The sequence below is a fragment of the Vulpes lagopus genome, chromosome 2 (assembly GCF_018345385.1).
Source record: "Vulpes lagopus strain Blue_001 chromosome 2, ASM1834538v1, whole genome shotgun sequence".
Classification (NCBI taxonomy): domain Eukaryota; kingdom Metazoa; phylum Chordata; class Mammalia; order Carnivora; family Canidae; genus Vulpes; species Vulpes lagopus.
In genome coordinates, this window is record NC_054825.1 from 144334271 (window position 1) to 144348973 (window position 14703).

General features: G+C 42.0%; 1 protein-coding gene across 2 annotated transcripts in view; it reads right to left on the reverse strand.

The window, feature by feature from the left end:
* The window catches only part of SMC5 (structural maintenance of chromosomes 5), an 87704-nt gene extending 84238 nt beyond the window's left edge, over positions 1-3466 (reverse strand). For both annotated transcript variants that reach the window (XM_041743219.1, XM_041743218.1), the window contains exon 1: positions 3146-3466. In XM_041743219.1, coding sequence (XP_041599153.1) covers positions 3146-3336 — 191 coding nt within the window. In that variant the 5' untranslated portion in view covers positions 3337-3466. The remainder of the gene's footprint in view (positions 1-3145) is intronic.
* Positions 3467-14703: the final 11237 nt, after the last annotated feature.

Consider the following 14703-nt stretch of genomic DNA (forward strand, 5'->3'; position numbering starts at 1 on the left):
GTTAAAATGAAACTAACTTGGGTACTTCAGGCATCTGGAAAATGACCAGCCTTGGAACATCATCACAGAAAAACACTAAGCCCCAATTTCCTGCTGTAAAATCTGTGCCACCGTCTTACTAAAACAAGTGATGTAAATGATGTTTAAGATAATAAAAACAAGAGGAAAAAGAAAAATTCCTGGCCTATAACATACAGATATTATCAACAAAGTTGCTAAAGAAAAAAAAAGAACACACAAACAAAACATTTAAAAAAAAAATTAGTTGGTCTGACTCTGTAATATATTTATTGGGAATTCCCTTTTGGTGAGTTTTCTTTTTTTCTGAGCGCCTTCAGAAAAGAGCTGTCAAAGGCCCATGCTCTTCTCCATCTATGTATTTTGCCAGGTATCTCACATACTCTTCATGACTTCTGGTAGGATCTACATGCTCAAAGTCAACCCATGTAACCTACAGATGCAATGACCACTTCCAGAACTGTCTTTGGATGTTGCACAACAGTCACCTCAAACATCCCACATTCAAAACTAAAACCCATTAGCTTTCCAATCCAAAACCACTCTTGTGGTCTCTTAGTGAATGGTACCATCATTCATCCCACTGCCCAAATCAGAAACCTAGACGTTAAGTTTTTCATCATCTTTGATTCTACCATCTTCTTCACCTCTGCCCCCCATCATCCAGTCACCAAGTCATGCTGGTAGACAAGCAATTCTGAGATCACTCATTAAGAAAAAAGAAAGAAAAAGAAAAAATAGGACTCTTGCATCATCTTTTCCTACTTTCTATCTCCTTCCTTGTTCTCTAATCTGACCTCTAAATTCTACCTACCATGAACTTCTTCCTGACTATCTTACACTTATTTATTCTCCCAAGCCTTTGCACATGCTATTTTCCATCAGCAGAAATCTCTCCCTCCATTCCCAAGCCCACTGGACTTGGGTTTGCTCCTAGGAATTCTTCTAGGAAGTACTCTTTCGGGCCACTTTGGTTCTCCAGACCCACCCTTCCTCCCTCATTCTTAAAACTCAGCATCCTCTCATTGTGAGAATCAACAGGCTAGCTCTGCACTTTGCAGCCACCTCTTCCTTCTCCTCTTCATATCCAAACTTTATTTCCTCACATTCATTCATTCTTCTAGGACTTGCAAAATGTTGCGCTTACCTGGCTTCAAAGGGTAAGAGAATTCCTAATTGCTGAATGCAGTGAGCTCTTTTCAGTTCCACTATCCTGTATCAGATGCCAAAATAGCAGATGATATTTTTGAAACACTTTTCCCCCTAGGCTCCTGAGAGAATACTCTCCCACGATTCTCCTCTTACCTCCCTGAACAGTTCCTTCTCCATCCAAACAACTCCTCTGCTCACCCTTACGTGTTGGCATTCCTCCAGGACACCACAGTTGGCCTTCTATTCCAATTTATATTTCCTTTTGGGCAACCTCAACTGTTTCTGCAACTTCAAGAATCACCTCTATGCATGATTTCCAAATCTCTCACCTGTTTGCCTTTTCCTGACCCTAAAAATACTGCTCATGGAAGACCTTTTTTAGACACCCCCATGGGAAACTTCAAATCACAGGATCCAGAAAGTAATTATCATTATTCTCCCCAAATTGCTCCGTCTTCTGAAAAGGGCCACATCCGACCAAGAGCCAAGACAGAGACTTGAGAAAAATACTCTTACTCTCTTACCCTCAGGCCTCCCAATCTGCAGCCAGATCCTGCCAAATCTCTTTTCCACTACTTCCCACTGTTACTCCTAGGTTCGAAAACCAATCATGTCTTACCGTTGTAAAAGTCTTCTTTGCTTCCAATCTTGGACCCTTTCTAAATCATCTTTCACACTGCTTCCAGAGTAATATAAATCACATGCCATTCCCAGGTTGCCAACAGGATTATTGGAATTCCTCAGCATAGAGAACAAAGATCCTCAAGAGCTGCCTACCTCGTGAGTATCATCTTTGTCCACATCGTCACTCTCACTCACACCCTACATGCTAACCATACTAGAATACTAGAACTTCCTAAATACAGCTGTTTCAGGCGGTTTCTTCTGAAACAGTGCTCTTCCCTTAAAACTTTCATAACCTCCTGTACAAAGCCCTTTCTCACAGCTATGAATAAAATTAACCACTTCAGCCTCTGTACCCACACAGCACCCTGATACATACATATATATAAATACATACACGCATTATCGTGGTGGGTAACTCATTTGATTATCTTTCCTGATCTAGATTCATATAGCAATTCAGCTACTTATTGGCAGTATAACATGGGTAAATTAACCTGACATCATCTCATCGGTGGAGATGAAGAGTTGTTAGGAGAGAATCAGAGTATTATGTAAATAAAGCCAGGAGAGAATCAGAGTATTATGTAAATAAAGCATCTACTTCTATACCTGGTACGTGATAGATACGGGGGCGCGGGAACGACAACGTTGGTAGTTACAATTCTGTTATCCTAAGCCCCCATGTGCAAGCTTTAAAAAAAATAGTGGGGAGTAGGGGGGGTGGGGGGGTGGGAAGACCTTGCCCAACAAAACTGTAAGGTGCTAGAGAGATACACAGTATCTGTGTTAAAAGATATTTACTAAATTCTCAAACGATTATTACGATTCTTAGTTGCCTGGAGAGAAAGAAAAGGAACGGGGGGGGGGGGGGGGAGGAGCTGGATGCTGAGGGCTCCAGGGTCTGCTAGGAGGCCCAACAATCCAGAGCGAGGCTTATTAGTTCTCTTGTACGTTCCCACCTCCAGGCGGAACCACCTTCACCATCTTGTCCACCTGGCGACCGCTGACTCCTCACGAGGCGGCCACAGCATCACCGCTGCTCCGATTCCACCGTGGCTTCCTCGGAGTTGCCAGCGCCCCTACTTCAGGGATTCGCACATCACGTCCTCCCCTCCGTAGGCCGTGACTCCGGCCGACAGAAATCCGGGCCCTACCCCGTCCGCTGCCCGCCCCGTGACGCCTTCAGAAAACGCTGGCTGAATGAATAAAATAAATAAATAAAAAATAAAAAAAAAAATAAAAACCACCCCGCATCACAGCAGACGCGCGCCGACCGCCCCGACACACGCGTCCACCCGCCCGCCTCCCCGCCCGCCTCCCCGCCGCGCCGCGGCCTCCGGACACTCACAAGAAGTTCTCCATCACGATGCGGACGATAGAGCCCTCCACGAAAGGCCTGGACGATGGCAGCGGCGGCGGCGGCGCCGGCGGGGCCGAGCTCTTTCTCTTGCTCGGGACCTCCGACGACGGATCCCTCGGGAGAGCTCTCTTGGAGGCCACGGTGCTTGGGGTCGACGACTTCCTACTCGGAGTCGCCATCCCGGCGTCCCCGCCGCCCCGCGGGCGCTTCCGTTCCCACCGACCTGCAGCCCCGGCGCCCCGGCGCCCGGCTCCCGCGCGAACTGCCCGGCCCGCGAGCGCGCCCCGCGCCTGCGCAGTCCGGCCCGGCGGCGTCAGCGGGCGGCCCCGCCCCTCGGCGCCGGGCCTCGGGGGCGGGCGGCGGCGCCCCCAGCGCGCGGCTACCGGGCCGTCCCCCCGAAGCGTTCGTGCATTTTTCACGGTTCGGCCTTTTTGGCTCAGAAAAAGATGTCAGTTGCATTTAGTACTCGGAAAGCCCCCTGAGCGCTCGGAGGGAGCCGACCCGCGAAGAGGACGCAGGGAGACGTTCGGGGGCCGCGGGCGGACCCTGCCCGAGCGCACCAGGACTCGCCTGCTTTGGGCTCTTCCGCGTCTCACTTTGCTCCCCGCTGGCCTCATGCAGGTCCCCGTGTCCGGAAAAGAAAACTCTAGCCGTGGCCCTGCGCCCGCGTCTCCCTCCAGAGCCGCGTGGTGCCAGGTACCCGGGGCGCTCCAAGTTGCAAACAGCCTCCCTGCAAGCAGACACTCCGCCCCCTCGCTCCCTCCTTCCCTTTTAAGGCTTCCTGCCCCGAGGTTTCTAGAAACCCGGGAGCTCGAGCGCAGCGGCTTCCGTGGGTGCGTGCTTTCACTTAACCCTGCGCACCTGCCGCTGGTTAGCCTCGTTGAGCAGGAGGCGCACCGAAGCTTCCGCAGCGCCTCCATCACTCAGCTGCTCCTTAAGGTCTAACCCGCCAGAGGCTGGAGCTGCGGCTCTGAGGGACCCCAGCTAAGGATGCGTGCCTGAGCCCCTCCCCGGTGTGGGAGGCAGAAAAAGAACCAGTGGAGCAATTCAGGATCATTCCAGGCTGTGCTAGGTGCTGTGAAACAGAACTCAGGTGATGGGGGGAGGCACAGAAGGTTGTCAGAAGAGGTGATGTTTGAGTGGAACCCTAAATGCTAAAAAAATAAAAAATAAAAAATAAAAAAAAGCATTCCAGGCAAGGACAAAAGCTCTGGAGTGGGAACAGGGGGACTTCTGAGGAACAAAGGGAAGGCCTGTGTGGCTGTGGTGGTGATCACCTGACCATTGCACGGCAGAGCCTTGCCCACCATAGCAGAGCTGATTTTTATTTTTAAGGCTTTGGGAAGCCCATTGGATGGCTTTAAGCAAGAGAGAGACGTGATCTGATTCAAGTTTTTAAATAACCCCTCATTACTGTTTGGAGAGGGTCAAGCCTGGAACCGGGGAAGCCATTTGAAAAACTGGTGCAGTAGAACCCTCATTCCTGACTCGAGGACCAGTGCTCCTTCCCCAGGTGCCTGGCGCTTCCTCTCACACAAGTGGCATCAGTGCTCTCTAAAAGTTATTATCAGAGAAAATAGAATGAGAAGAAAAGCATATGAACTCGTCGTGGTTACTAGAAATAATGATAAATTGCAAATTACAATACAGAAGAATAATTTTAGAACTTTTAGGTCTGGGTGGGGGGGCGGCTCTATCCTGTCATTCCCTCACAAGGCTAGGACACGTTTTTTTTGAAAAGTAATTTGTTACCTCATTTCAAGAACCTTAGAAGCGTCAAAGTCTATGAAGAAATGATTACATTTGGGGGAAATCTATCCTCATGAATAAATAAATAAAATCTTTTTTAAAAAAGGAAAATATTATTGCTTTTGCTTTGAGTTACAAAACCAATACATGTTAGGTGTAGAAACCTTGGGAACTCACAGAAATACTGTACAAAGTGAGAAAGTACTCTTGATTCCTCTACCCAGGCTGATCACTGTTAAGGTTTAGGTGTATGTTATATCTTCCTTCCTTTTGTATGTATGATATGCAACTTTTGTTGCCGCCCTCCAAAAAACAAAAACAAAAAACAGGATGATGCCACATGAATTACAGCATTTTTTTTTAAGATTTTATCTATTTATTTATTCATGAGAGACACAGAGAGAGAGAGGCAGAGACACAGGCAGAGGGAGAAGCAGACTCCACGCAGGGAGCCTGATGTGGGACTTGATCCCGGGACTCCGGGACCACACCCTGGGCTGAAGGCAGACGCCCAACCACTGAGCCACCCAGGCATCCCAAATTACAGCATTTAATACTCCTTTTCTCATGTACTATGAATGTATTTCCATGCCATAAAAATATTTTTCTGTGACATAGTTTTAAGAAGCCATATAGTATTCCATCAAACAAAAACTATAATTGATTTAAACGTTTCTTTTTTGTTAGACTCTGTAACTGGCAGTTAGCAGGAACCAGGGGTGCTCTGGCTGACTATACTAGCTCAGTGCTTCCTAACATTCTTTAATAATTTCATGCACCCATAAAAGTATCTTGCCACACCTGGTTTCTTTAATTCCACTGGTGAAAACTGTTTCGGAAGAGGTGGTGGTAGAGAGGCAGAGGGAGATGGTCTCTGGAAATAGAATATCAATTAATTGGAAACTGATACTAATGAATAAGTGAATGAGCCACAACAGCTAATTCTACATTTCCAGGATCCGAAGTCCACTCATCAGCTGAGTTCATCGGGCCATTTTTCCTAGCGACGGTGGCCGAGCAATTGTATTTAACCTTCTACTCACCGAGGAGTAAGTCACCAGCGGCGATTTTGAGTGATGGCCTTACAGTGCTCCAGAAACTTTAAAACTGCTACAAACAAAAAAACTGACAGAAAGGGGGCAGTGTTAAGGGTTGTAAGTACATTTCACCTCACCCTGGGAATACCATCTTGTGTGTTGTCTTTCTTGGCTTTACTCCAAACCCTTGATAATGGTGCTAGAATAGCAAGAAGGTGGGGCGAGATACATGGACTGGGACTCTGCGGAGGCCACCATGGACTAAGATGGTTTACTCGTCTAGTTCTGATAAGACCCTCACAGGATAACAGGGATGATGTCCTCTGGCGTAAATACGGCTTTTTGCTTTTGGCAAATTCATAAAGTGGAAAAGTGAGCCCTGGTGGCTTGAAAAGAAGGGGAAAAGTCAGTTGTTGAAACTGAAGTCCTTAGCACCCATACACAACCTTTCTTTCCTGGTGCCTCCTCACCCACTCTTTCTAATTAATGTTGTTAAAGAACAGTTGGGGAGGCGGCGCCTGGGGGCTCAGTTGGTTAAGCATTTGACTCTTGGTTTCAGCTCAGGTCCTGAGATCAAGCCCGGATTCTGGCTCTGCACTCAGCAGGAGTCTGCTTGAAATTCTCTTCCTCTCCCTTCCCTCTGCACCTCTCCCCACTTGTGCACACACTCTCTCTCTGAAATAAATAAATAAAATCTTTAAAAAAAAAAAAAGTTGGGGAAGATGTAGGGAGGGATGAGCTGTTCTGAGGAGAATAAGCACCCTTTCTACAGAGGAAGTAACACACCATAGAGCAAGCTTCTGCTAGGAATAAGGATACCTTATCTCTAACGCTTTTACTTTAAAAAAAATTGTTTCTAACATCATAGAAAAGCTTTAAACAGGGATGCCTGGATGTCTCCGTGGTTGAACGTCTGCCTCCAGCTCACGGCATGATCCCAGGGTCCTGGGATCAAATGTAGCATTGGCTGCTTCTCCCTCTGCCTATGTCTCTACCTCTCTGTGTGCTTCTCATGAATAAATAAATAAAATATTTAAAAAACAGAAAAGCTTTAAACAATCAAAATATCTCCTTCTCCTTACCATGGTGGCAGTAGTCTTGGAATTGGTTAGAGTAATAGCGATGGTATTAGTAGAAGTAGCTGATACTAACAGCATGTACCATATACCAGCTACTGTTCTAAGTACTTTTTAATAGTTCATTTGAGATCAATATCTCAACAGATTTGCATCTTTCTCAAGTTTCCATCTGTTGGATATGAAAACCAACTGAAAGTTTGAAAAAAATCACTAAGAATTAATATTGGGTTTCAAATGTTCTTTGCAATGTGTCATGATAGAAAATCTATAGCTAAATGTGCCTTCATTTCTTTTGAGGATATGAAATGGGAAAAGAGTTATTAAATTGCTCCAGAAGGAATTTACTGTCAATTTCAGAAAGATCAGGAACAAGGTGCTAAAGCACTTATGAGCAATCATCTCTGCCAATCCTTGCAAAATGAACAGTCCTCTTCACCCAGGCTAGGTCAGAGGTATATGGGGGGAGAGTGAGTGTTTCCCTTCACACTGTGTTACTACCCAAAAGAAATAAAGCTGGTAATAGTCAAAACCATGCTAAATCTGTTGAAATCAGCTACATAAATTATAAAGTAAACTCTCCCATGCACTCCTTCGGTTTAAGTTTTTACTTCCACAATTTTGATTGGTAGCCATAACATTCTTTTTATAACTGAAATTGTACTTGTGTTTTTGGTATTATTTTGGAATTTTGAAAACCCCCCAAAAAACACAAAACAGGAACCAACAACCATGCATGCATATTCCTACAATCAAGAATTAACAGGAGCATCTGGGTGGCTCAGTTGGTTAAGCTTCCAATTTGTGATTTTGGCTCAGGTCATGATCTCATGGTCATGGGATTGAATGCTGTGTCAGGCTCTGTGCTTGGTGGGGAGTCTGCTTGAGATTATCTCCCTCTGTCCCATCCCCACTCACGCTTGTTCTCTTTCTCTCTAAAATAAATGAATAAATCTTTAAAAAACAACTAACACTGTTATGGAGGGTCCTCAAAACTTAAAAATAGAATTACCCTATGATCCAGCAATGGCACTACTAAGTATTTACCCAAAGGATACAAAAATACTTATTCACTGGGGTACATGCACTCTGATGTTTATAGCAACATTATCAATAATAGCCAAACTATGGAAAGAGCCCAAATATCCATTGACTGAAGAATGGAATGAATAGATAAAGAAGATGTGGTACACACACACACACACACACACACACACATACACACAATGGAATATTACTCATCCATCAAAAAGAATGAACTCTTGCCATTTGCAATGCCATGGATAGAGCTAGAGAGTATTATGCTTAGTGAAATAAGACAGAGACAGTCCAGTACCATATGATTTGACTTGTATATGGAATTTAGGAAATAAAACAGATGAACATATGGGAGGGGAAGAAAAGATGAAAGACAGAGGGAAACAAACCATAAGAGACTCTTTAAAGATAGGGATCAAATGAGGATTGGTGGAGGCAAATGAGTAGAGGGATGGGCTAAATGGGTGATGGGCATTAAGGAATGTACTTGTTATGGTGCCCACTGGGTATTGTATATAAGTGATGAATCATGGAATTCTACTTCTGAAACCAATATTGAGTACAGTATGTGAACTAACCAGAATTTAAATAAAAATTTGAAAAGGAAAAAAAGGAAAAATCATAAAACAAGAACTAAAATGGCCACAGATATTTGAAAAAATATTCACACAAAGTATTAAAAAGTGCAAATTATTACAAAGCAAATATGAAGTTAGTCTTCCACGTCAGTCAGAAATTGAAAATGATAATCTTTCATCCAATGTTGGTGAAAGATCAATGAAATTGTCATTCTGGCACCAAAGGGAAAATTTGGTAAGGAAATCAGTTCAGCAAGATCTTTGGTATCACGTGGCAGTATAGAGCAGAGCACCAAAATTATTCATGCCTCTTGAGTCAGTAGTTTCCTTTAATAAATTTACCCTGAGTAAATATTCAGAAATGTGAAGATGAAATTGTTCACCAGTGCATGTTTGATTTTAACAAATACTAGAATTAAATATCCAAAAGAGATTGATTAAAAGTATTTTCAAAACATTAAAAGAGGGGCACCTAGGTGGTTCAGTGGTTGAACATCTGCCTTTGCCTCAGGGCACAATCCTGGGGTCCTGGGATCGAGTCCCACATCGGGCTCCCTGCATGGAGCCTGCTTCTCCCTCTGCCTGTGTCTCTGCCTCTCTCTGTATCTCTCATGAATAAATAAATAAAATCTTTTAAAAAAAACGTTTTAAAAAAGAATTAACACTGTTAACAATTTGGCATGATCTTATTGTCCTTCTTTCCATTATCTGCTTTTTAAACAATTACACATGATACACATGCATACATTCTCTTAAAAATTAGAACAATACAAGGGTGCCTGCATAGTTCAGTTGGTTAAGTGTTTGACTTTGGCAGGTCATGATCTCAGGGTCCTGGGTTGGAGCCCTGCCCAGTGGCAAGTCTGCTTGTCCTTCTTACTCTCCCTCTACCCTGCCTCTTACTAGTGCTCTCTCTGTCTCTCTCAAATACATAAAATTTTTAAAAAAACTAGAACAGTACAGATCAAATTAGTGTGCATTTGATATTTTTTTCCTCAATCTTGTTGCTGTAAACCTTATCCTCACCTATCCACTTGTTCAGTATGTAATGTCTCTTAAGACCATTTAAAAAAAATAGTCTCCATACGCAGCATGGTGCCCAACTCAGGGTTTGAACTCAGGACCCTGAGATCAAGACCTGAGCTGAAATCAAGAGTTGGGGGCTTAACTGACTGAGCCACCCAAGCCCCCCCCCCATTTTTATGTTTACATGCATTTTATCTACAGAAAATACGTGGTAATATTTTGAGTGTGAATGCATTACATAAGTGTATTACATAAAAATATAATATATTACATGCATACATATAAATATATTAACTTAAAAATATGGTAAGGTTATACAATTTTGTTTTTCATGCAAAAATGTATTTTTGAGAAATATCCATGTTGACACATATAAAACTGTTTCCTTTTTAACTGCTGTAAGATTTTTGTATGATGATATTCTCTTTATCCATTACTCTACTGATTTGACATATAGATGGCTTCCAATTTTTTATTTTTACAAACATTGTTTCAGAGAATACCCTCAAACATGTCCTTATGTACATGTGCTAGCATTTCTCTAGGATCGATACCAAGAATTAAAATTGCTAGACTATATACTACACTAATTACTTCCCTTCAGTTTCTTGACATTGTTGCATGTGGCCAATTTCTTAGTAACTGTGATTGTTTGAAAATTATGTCAAAACAAAATTTCTCTCTTTTTTTCCATCTCTCTCTAGTGTTGACTTTGGCTCAGTAGCTGTTCCCTGTCTGTATCTCTCTTACACATACATCTCTGTCCTCCACACAATACTCTCTTTTCCCCATAGAATCCAGGTTCTGTGGGGGCCCTGAAACTTACCTAAATGTTGAAGCCCTTCTGAAAAAACACAAAATTACAAATTAGGATAGTGATTATTTATATCAGAATGAGAAGAAACCCCAATCTCAGTATTATTGACATTTTGGGTAGGATAAAATTCTTTTGGAAGAAGAGGAGACAGTTGTCTTGTGCATTGTAGGATAGCCAACAGCATCCCTGGTCACTACCCACTGGAAGCCAGTAGTGCCTCTTCAGATTTGACAGCAAAAAATGTCTCCAGACATTGGAAAATGTCCCCTAAAGGGTAAAATTGCTCCCCCCTCCTCTGCCATCCCCAGATTAAGAATCTCCACTCTAATCCTATCCATACTTTGTGAGAATACATGAGTCTAATCATGTAAATCTGCTAGCTTCTTGGAAAATTGATGACAATGAAAATTTCCTATCTTACTCGTGGACATATGCACGAATATGTAGCAATGTTCACAAAAATAAATATATCATGACCCAACTGGGTTTGTTATAGGAATCCAAGATCGACTAAATACTAGCAAATCAAATAAATTACTATGATTTTTCATATTAAAATATAGGAGGAAGATCAAAGCAGAAAAAGAAAAGCATTCAAATTGTTTTCAACACACATTCATGGTCGAAATTTCTAGGAAGATGTGAATAGAAAAAAAACCCAAAACCTCCCTTTAACCAGGAAAAGGTGACTCCAGAACCCTTTAGCAAACTCATGTTCAATGATAGAATGTTTAGAAGTATTCTCTTAAGTTCTGGAACAAGTCAAGGGTGATTCTATTACTCCTATTGAGCAGTACATTAGAGATCTTAACCTGCTAAAGCAGTTAGGAAAATAGGGCACATAGAGGAGTTGTAAGAGGAAAACCAAAACTGGCCTTATTAAGAATTCTGACCTAATAGCAAAAGAAAACTGCCATAGGCAGCATAAAGGCTAACCCAAAAATGCTCACATCATAATCCCTGAGACTTGTGAATAGGTTATAATACATGGCAGGAGGGAATTTGTAGGTGTGATTAAGGTAAGAATCTTGAGATGGGGTGATTATCCTAGATCATCTGGGTGGACCTATATAATCAGAAGGGTCCTTAAAAGAGCAAGGCAGGATGGTCAGGGTCAGAGGAGACGTGACAATGAAAGCTGATATTAGAGAGAGAACACAGCTGGAAGCGGGCCATGAGCCAAGGAATGTGGGAAGCCTCTAAAACCCAGAAAAGACAAGAAATGGGTTTTCTGTTAGAGCCTCCAGAAGGAACACAGCCCTGCTGAAACCTTAATTTTAGCTCCATGAGGCTCATTTTTAGGACTCTGACTTCCAGAACTATGAGATAATGAATGTGTTGTTTTGTGCCACAAAGAGCATGGTAATTTGTTGCAGCAGCAGTAGGAAATGAATGTAAATATAGAGTCTGTTCTGAGAAAGAGAGCTTAGCAAGTTGGCTGGATAGAATTCCAGAGAAATCAAACAAACAGAATAGACAAAAGTTTACTTTTTTAGAAGAAACCATATGGGAATATCTTTAAAAACACAGGGTAGGGAAGAGTTTCTTAAGACAAAAAAACCCATATAAATCATAAAGAAAAAAATTATGAATTCATACATATTAAAAACTAAGCCTTTCATGAATCAAATTCACAATATGAGTGGGGAGCAGAGAAGCCACATGATAAAATAAAGATATTTGCAACATTTAAAATAAACAGAAGCTTAGTATCTGGGTGTTAAGAGATTCCTATGATTCTGTAAGAAAAAGATACACAGCTCACTGGAAAAATGGGCAAAACAAACAGGCATTTGGCCCAAGGTGCATGAGTGGTCATAGAACATATGATTAGATGCTCAATTTAATTCATTAGTAGGGAAATGCAAATTAAAACCTCAACAAAAAATAAAAATAAAAAAACCTCAACGAAATGCAATTTCATAAATATCAGATAGGCAAAAATTAAAATCTGACATTAGCATCTTTTGGGTACTCATCTACACTGGTAAATGTTGTGTAGATTAGTGCAGCCAGTTGGGAAGCAGTTTTCCTCACTCAGTAGTATAGTGTACCTATGAGGTCCAAACCAGCAATTCAACATGTTAGATGTGCAACCTAAAGATATTCTTTCACATGGGTACCTGGGCACTTGCACAAGAAGTATTTTAGCAGCATTGCCACAATAGCAAAAAACTAGAACCAACTCAAATATTCATCAATAGGAGAATGAATCAATAAATTGCAGCCTAATCATTTAATGGAATATCATATCACAGTGAAAATGAATTAACTACAGCTAGAAACTCAACACTGCTGAATCTCAAAAACATAATTTTGAGGAAAAAAAGACAAGTTACAATGGATATATATATACAATGATTTCTTCTGTATAATTTTTTTTTTTAGAGAGAAAGAGAGAGAGTGTGAGTGTGTGCCCACATGTGTGTGAGTGGCAGGGAGACAGAGAGAGAAGAGAGTATCAAGCAGACTCTACCCTCAATGCAGAGCCTGATGTGGGGCTGGATCTCACAACTGAGATCATGACCTCTGCCAAAATCAAGAGTCAAATAAATGCTTAAGTGACCGAGCCACCCAGGCGCCCCACCTCATTTAATTTCGAAAACCAGCAAAGCTAAGTAATATATTGTTAGGATGCATAAATAGGCTTTAGGACTATTAAAAAACAAAACAAAGGAATGCTTAACGTGAGTTTTAGGATAATGGTTACCTCTCTGGACAAGGAATGGACATGTGACTGGGCTGTAGTCCACGGAGTGCTTCTAAATTATCGATAATGTTCTATTTCTCATGCTGTATCAATGGTACATGGGTGCTTATTATTATTCTTAAACATTGACATACATGCTGTATACTTTTTTTTTTACAAACCTTTTTTAAATTAAAGATTATTTATTTATTTATTCATGAGAGATAGAGAGAGAAGCAGAGACACAGGCAGGGGGAGCCCCCTGGGCTCAATCCCCAGGATCACGACCTTAGCCAAAGGCAGACACTCAACCACTGAGCCATCCAGGTGCCCCATGTTGTATACTCTTTTACAGTTAGATTATGCTTTACATAAAAAGTTAGGCATTTCTAAAGGAGAAAAAAAAGTACCTACAATGTATCCATGTAATTCACCATGTTAAATGATTAAAGGGAAAAATCATATTATCTCAACATATGCAAAGAAGCATCTGATAAAGTTCAATGTCTATTTGTAATAAGGCCTTAGAAAACAATGAATGGCACTGAAGTTCCTGAACTTGCTAAATGCTACTTATCAAAAACCTGGACTATACAGGATAATTAATGGAGAAGCTTCCTATTCCTTCTCATTAAGATCCAAAGAAAGATGCAGGGAGCGGGGCAGTAGAGTGCCTGGGTGGCTCAGTCAGGTAAGCGTCTACCTTCCACTGGGGTCTTGATCTCAGAGTCCTGGGATCAAGCTCCAGGTTGGGCTCCCTGCTCAGCAGGGAGTCTGCTTGTCCTTCTTCCTCTGCTCTCCCCCTCTGCTTGTGCTCTCTCTCAGTCTCTCAGATAAATAAACAAAATCTTTAAAAAAAACATATAGAAAGAAAGATGCCAGGATGCCTAGGTGGCTCAGTTGGTTAAGCATCTGCCTTCAGCTCAGGTCATGATCTCAGGGTCCTGCGATCGAGCCCTGTGTTGGGCTCCTTGTTTATCTGGGAGTCTGCTTTTTTTTTCTCTCTCTCTCTCCCTATCCCCCTGCTGCTAGTTCTCTCTCTCTCTTAAAGAATGAGGCCACAATCCTCACTATTAAAGATTCTAGATAGTGCTTTAAGATGAAATTCATTAAGAGATTTAAAGATTTTGTGTTGTATCTTTTCTGTTTGCCCCACTATATCCCTTGCTCTGTGGCCTGGGAGATTGATTTCGATGACCTGCATCGTCTAGGCTCATCGTCTTGCCCTCTGACTTTTGATTGGATTCACCAGGGAATTGGAGCATAGCTGCGTTTTAGAGGTGGCTGTGTTCTTCTTCCTCTAGCCACAGTCTCTCTTATACAACTTTTCCCCAAGACCACAGCTCTTCCTGGGCTTGGTAACAGCTCCTTTGTTCCTGCAGGCCTACCTGCTGGCTGCTTCCATCTGCCATGTGAAATTAATTAATTAGATAATTAATTAATTAATTAATTAAAATAAATAAAATGTAAATAAAGAATGAGACATACTGATGGCCTGGTATCTCAACCTACGGCCCAATCTGAGAACATTCATGG